Raw genomic sequence first — 6,722 nt, 5'->3', positions numbered from 1 at the left:
CAAGAGCCCCCCTGCATGCTTTCCCCCCCCCCCCCCCCCCCCGACCCTCACCATATTTTGTGAAAGATAACTCTTCACCAAAGATGGGTAGCTTCACGACCATAACGCCACAACCATTTTCCAAATAAAGCTTGATTAAACGACACCACACTTCTTATCCCCAAACCACCCAATTTGACTGGTAAACACACCTTTTCCCAAGCCGCCAAAGGATATTTGAAACTCCCCTCAAAAGACCCCAAAAGAAAATTCCTCTGAATACTTTCCATTCTAGTAGCCACAGCTTTAGGAATAGTAAAGAGAGATAAAAAGTACGTTGGGAGACTTGAAAGAGTACTTCTTAGAAGTGTGACCCTACCACCCTTAGATAAATAGAGATGCTTCTACCCTAATAGTTTCTTCTTCATCTTCTCCAAAATAAGATTCCAAATTGAAGCTGTCTTAAAATGAGTTCCCAACGGCATCCCCAAATATTTCATAGGCAAACTCCCCACTCTACATTGAAGAAAACTGGTCAAAGCAACTAGATTATTCACCTCCCCAACAGGGACAATCTCGCTTTTCCCAACATTAACCTTCAAACCCGTAAAAGCTTGAAAACAAGACAATGCCAACCTTATGGACAACAACTGTTCCCTAGACGCATCACAAAATAAGATAGTGTTGTCCGCAAACAACAAATGGGAAATCCGCACACCAACAGAATTCACTGCTCCCACATGAAACCCCCCAATAAGGTTATTCTCCTCTGTCCTCTTCAAAATTCTGCTTTAAACCTCCATTATCAAGAGAAACAAAAGCGGGGATAAAGGGTCTCCTTGTCTCAACTCTCGAGAGCATCCAAAAAAAACCTTCAGGGGATCCATTTACCAGGACTAAAAAACGGACGGAAGTAACACAAGCCTTAATCCACTCCTTCCATTTCAACCCAAAACTCATCCGATCCAACAGATAAAACAATGCCTCCCAATTAACATGGTCATATGCTTTTTCAATGTCAAGCTTGCAAACCACATCCGGTAACCGGCTCTTCATCCTACTATCCAGATACTTCCAATTTGATGCATTGTCCCTAATTAAGTGTTTATTGCTCAATGTAAGTCAGTTTTCAGTTTGTATCCTTGATGACTTTCTTAGCGTATGTTGTTTTCTTTCAGAAAACATATATCAATTAATCAAGGACCTTCCATAGCCTAAAATCACAGTATCTACCAAATAGTAATCAATATATAATATCAGAAAATTGATTGTTTCCCCCAATATACCTCTTGTATACTTGGGTGACTCGTTTTCCTGATTTATATAATTTTATTAATTATCCAAAATATATAAATATATATATAGAAGAATTTGAAAATTTTAAATCCAAATTATCCTTTAAATTCTGAGTTCATTTTCTGATATTATATATACTGCCCACCCTCTCCCACTCTCACACAACCATCCCCAACACCCCCCCCTCCCAACCCCCCCCCCCCTGCCCCCCAAAGAAACATAGACATGATTTGGCACTGTGAAAATGAGGCACATGCATATTCAATTTGTTCTTTGTAATTGGGTAATTTCTGAAATTTATGTTTAGGGTTAAAATCTGATTAACCCTATTAAACTACCGATTGTCCCAAAAGCTTAAACTCTTAGGAAATTGTAAATTTAATCACTTAACCATAAATCTAACACTCCGCCTCACTTGTGGGCCTAAAATTCCCCTTAATAAGTGGGGACCCAACAAGTGAGAATTTAATATTTTAAATGGGAGGTAGAGTAAAGCTAGAGATCGAACTCAGGATCTCCTACTTTAATACCATATTAAACTACCGATTGTTCCAAAAGTTTAAGCTGTTAGGAAATGGTGAATTTAACCACTTAACCATAAATCTAACAAACCCTAATCCACATGTACTATTTATAGTTTTAAGGATAAATTAAACAATATGACCAAATTACCCTCACTACCATATAATATTTGTGATACCCCAAATTGTGCAAATTTGATTGGATTGGATTGTTTGAGTGTGTGTTGTGCGGCTAGGTGGATCTTGGGTTTATAAGTGATTACAAGAAGCCCCAATTGTAACTTGACTAGTCCTTTTGGAGTATAAGCGTAGATGTGACTAGAGCTTTTCTCTAGTCGTTACAATATTACTCAAAATATTCTGAAAAAGCAGAATCAGCAGATAGCTAAAGGAATCAGTATAAATATCACCTTTGAAAGAGTTGAAACTTTCACTGTATTTAACAACTTCAACCAATAAAAGGAAAAGTTAGATTTACTAGAACAATGTCATAAAGTTTTTATTTTTTATTTTTTATGACATGGAACCTCACCAAGGTAGGGCCCTTTGGACCCATCCCCGGGGAGTAAACCACGGATCCATGTCCTAGAACAATATCATAAAGTATTAACATTAACACTTTTCCTACTGCAATAAAATGAGTTTAAAACATTCATGATTTCTTTAGATGTAATATGAACAAAATAAATTGAACTTTTCCTTGAACATTATATCCTCACGTATAAAATTTACAACTGCATCCTCAGCCGAAAGATGGTGATTTTTTATTAGATAATCATAGATTTGTTTCCAAAGATTATTTAAAGAAATTTATATAAATGTACTTTTTTTTTTTTTGATAAGTAAAAAAGTAAAGTAATAAATATCATAATGGTGCATGATTTCCTACATAAGCAACTTGGAAATCATGTTAGCATTTGCAAACCAAAACCCATTCTCTTTGATAGACAATATAGAACTTCTATTGGAACAGTTTTAAACCACATCTAATTCAGCAAACATGGATACTAGACCTTAGGTTACTAGTAATTGCATACCTGAACCAAAAGCCTTAAATTTTGACAAGAAGTAAAGAAATTACTAAATGCATGCTTATGTGCTCTAACACAAAAACAAACAAATATTAATTAAAAAAATTTCGAAGTCACTAGCTATGAACAATGCTGTAACCCTTTTTTTTTTTTTTGGGAGAATCAGACACCCATCCAACAATGCTGTAACCCTAAAATTTGTAACCAAGGAACAATGCAATTAAGTTCTCAGAATGATTCTCACAAGACAATTAGATCTGACCTAATGGTGATCAAATGAATCTTCTAAAATACTTGCATGATCTTAAAGTTAAAACAAGCACAACTAAACCTACCCTTGGTGCACACACGCTCACACGCATATAGTCGTTATACAAGTTGAGCTACCAGAAATTTTTCAGGTCTAAATCAAAACATCAGACCAATATCATCTGACTGCAAGCTTATATATGGCATTGATTTTCATGAGCATTTTCAAATATCTTACATAATTGTGGTAGAAAATGTGTGAACAAGCTTAGAATTGGAAACTAGAGGTCAAAGACTCAGAAAAACAAGATGCATTTCTATCTACAAAAAAGATTTGAAAACTGTGATATATAAAAGCAATTCAAATATAGGATAAAGAGGAAAAATCAGAAGACAGTAGCAATTAGTAATTCTGAAACATTGGTAAGTGATGGATGCCACTGACTATATTAAATTTTAAAATATTATATGTAATGCAAGCGTGGGAAAAAATACCCAGATAGAGAACAGAAAGAGAGAGAAGGAAAAACCATGAAAATTTTGACAGCTAAAGATCAGAAGTCTTACGGAGCCATCCAGCGATATGTCCCTGTCTCGGGTGTCATTCCCTCAGTCTTCACTTCAATACGGGCAACTCCAAAATCTGCTACCTTTATGGACTTGTCCGCATTAATCAAAAGATTGTCGGATTTCAAGTCCCTGTGAATCAATCCAAACTCATGCACATATGCCATACCCCTTGCAACATCCAAGGCCTGTTTGACTGCCAATTTCAATGGAACAGCCCGATTCTGCCGCTTCATCAAAAACTGCCGAACAGAACCCCCCTTTGCATACTCTGTTACAATGCACCATACCATTGGTTTCCGACAGGCACCAATGAACCGAACTATATTGGGATGCTTCAATCTGGCCAACATCATAACTTCCTGCTGAAACTGTTGCTCCATTAACTGAGCCTTTTCCGGATCATTTTCTGGCCTTTCCAAGATCTTGATAGCAACATCCTCCCCATTATAAGTACCTCTGTAAAGTTTCCCAAAAGCCCCTTGGGCAAAAGCTGGCCCCATATTAAGCTTCCTCAAATCAATTGTCCACTCATCAAAGTTCTCAGGCCCCAAAGTGGGGGAATTGCTATCCATTAAAGCTTGGGCCAGTGCATCATCACTCAGAGCATGTGTGACTCTTCCTCGACGATTGACACTCAGTGCAACAGAGTGGTTGTCAGTAGCACGCCTCCGCAACCCTTGGTGGTTCAAAATGCGAGTGTGGGAGTCATTTGAACCAACGCTGCTGTTATCCATAGACATTGCAACAGAACCTCCACCATTGCTTGTTTGCAGGCTTCCAAAACTGTCAATGGACATGTTGGTACCCTCTCCGAGTTTATGGTAAAATCCTTGTGACAAATCATAATAGTTGTTGTCCTGGTTGTTCAGGCCTATAATTCCAGTGAATTTTGGACTAGCTTCCAACATTTTCCCGCCCAGGCAGCAGAACCTTTAAGTCTCTTATTTCTTCAACATTCGAAATCCCAAACTCAAAACCCCCTTAGCAAAACCCTAAAACTACAATTGTTCCACAAGATTTCAGCACCAAGTCTTGATTGTAATAAATAAAAACCTTATATGCAAATAACTTATGCTCTAAAGGTCTTCTAAATTATTTCTTTCTGGGAAAAATTTAAATCTCCACCAAACAATTACTGGGATAGGAAAAAAGAAAATAAATAAGTTTGAATTAAACATCTTGATCCAACATACTGTGCATATTAAGTCATTTGGCTCAAATCAGCCGAGTTTTCCATTATTTGGTGATAAACAAAAAACATTAAGCATAAGATTCAAACTTCCATATTTCCTTTCTTATGCTTGATTTAACAAACTGAACTCTGTTTTTTAGTAAGTTACACGTGCACCCAATGGCTTTTGAATTCATAACATTCACCTCCATCCACTCTTTTAGGAAAAGAACGTGCCATTTGAGCTTTAACTCGTTGACCAAAAAAACCCGTCCTGTTTACTGAAACGACATTTATTGCAAAAACTTTTGATTTCAAGAACTTTGTTTGTAAATTATTTATGAGACAAAACAACTTTCATAAAAAACAGTATATATCTATAGAGTGAATGTTTCAAACACAAACAAAGCATCTCATTTAATTTTGTCGATGAGCTCTAGCTCAATTGGCACCTCAACTTATAAGTTCCGGGTGGAGGGTGTGGCTGGGGATTCAAGACCCATTGGGCGCGTGTGTAAGTTACCAATATAAAAAGTGACTCATTTATTTGACAGTTATATGGCTACTAAATTAAGTAAAATATATAAGCTTATAGAGAGTGAAATTCTGGGTTAACTTACCAATTAAAAAACATATACCATACAACACAATCAGAGATTTCTTTAAAAACCCCTTTTTTTTTCAAATTTAAAACAAAACCCAACAGAGCAATTAGATAAAATCAAACAATTTCACACTAAATACTGATAAAGCCCAAACTAAAATTAACCTAATCAAACAAAAATAAACCCATATGAAAAATCAAAGCTTTCAATTCACAGATTATTACCAAAATTAAATAGCAATAAAACCATAAATCATAGCCCCAAAAAATATAGATATATATGCGACAATTTTGGTCAACCAAAGCACTAAAGTAACAGCAAATAACGAAAATTGAGAAAATCAAAAAGAAAATTTTTATTAAAAAAAAAGTCCATAAACCCTAAAACCTAAGATTCATCATTTTAAGAGCTTCGATTTAGCGAATTCTCGCGAAACTTACCTCGATCGAAAGCGCTCGGCCGTGCGATTCCGATTCTAATCGAATCGGATAATAACCACATGCAAATCAACGGCCAAGATTTCACCACAGCCCTCTCCCTCTCTCTCTTTCTCTCTCTCTCTCTAGCTCTCTCGCTCTGTGTGTGTTTGTGTGTAAACGTAGAAAACGACGACCAAAGCGACCAACAAGAAGGATCAAACAAATAAAAGATAGAGAGAAACAAAGAAAATGGGTTTTTATGAGAGTTTTAGTATTAAAATAATGTGTATTACTGTTTGGCTTTGGCCACTGCTATTCTTCTACTACTACTTTTTCCTTTCTTTTCTTTTCTTTTTTTTTCTTTTTTTTTTTTTTTCTTGTCTTCTTGTAAATTTTTAGGTTTTTTTTTTTAATAGATTCGATAGAATTTGAAACTTTTGATTCTTTTCATTTTCGTTTTTTGTTTTTACCAAAAATATGTTTAGAATGGACAGAAATAGAGACCAAAATGTTATTTCACTAAGTATAGTCGTATTTTAGTATATTCCGATCATCTTTCATATCTTCTTAGTTCTTCGACATTTTCTCTAGTAAAAAATAAAAGAAATTCCAGTAAATTGTATTTGTGAGTTATTATCATAATAGACATTTACTTTCTTAGATAGTTATGAAAGAATTTGAATCTATGACGTTCATTCAATGATGTTTGCTCTTAGTTCCCTTGTTTGATGATAAGAGAGTTGAGCTATTTTAAACCCACAATAAATTACACATGATTAATAGCACTATTTCAAAGTTCATAAGGGAATGTAAAATAGTGAAAATGAACTAAAATTTTTTTTATTTATTTCTTCATTAATATTTTAGTATATTCCGGTCAT

General features: G+C 35.3%; 1 protein-coding gene across 2 annotated transcripts in view; it reads right to left on the bottom strand.

Moving 5' to 3' along the window:
• The window catches only part of LOC111986639 (serine/threonine-protein kinase STY13), a 10,933-nt gene extending 4,830 nt beyond the window's left edge, over window positions 1–6,103 (bottom strand). The window contains exons 1-2 of one of the 2 annotated variants that reach the window (XM_024018323.2): window positions 5,863–6,103; window positions 3,644–4,781 (exon numbers count right to left, since the gene is read on the bottom strand). In XM_024018323.2, the coding sequence (XP_023874091.1) occupies window positions 3,644–4,554 (911 nt within the window). In that variant the 5' untranslated portion in view covers window positions 4,555–4,781; window positions 5,863–6,103. The remainder of the gene's footprint in view (window positions 1–3,643; window positions 4,782–5,862) is intronic. The other variant, XM_024018322.2, reaches the window with a different exon arrangement.
• Between the last annotated feature and the right edge of the window lie 619 nt (window positions 6,104–6,722).

This window comes from Quercus suber, unplaced genomic scaffold (genome assembly GCF_002906115.3).
Source record: "Quercus suber isolate HL8 unplaced genomic scaffold, Cork oak 2.0 scaffold_177, whole genome shotgun sequence".
NCBI classification, from domain to species: domain Eukaryota; kingdom Viridiplantae; phylum Streptophyta; class Magnoliopsida; order Fagales; family Fagaceae; genus Quercus; species Quercus suber.
This window is presented reverse-complemented; position numbering and strand designations above follow the sequence as displayed.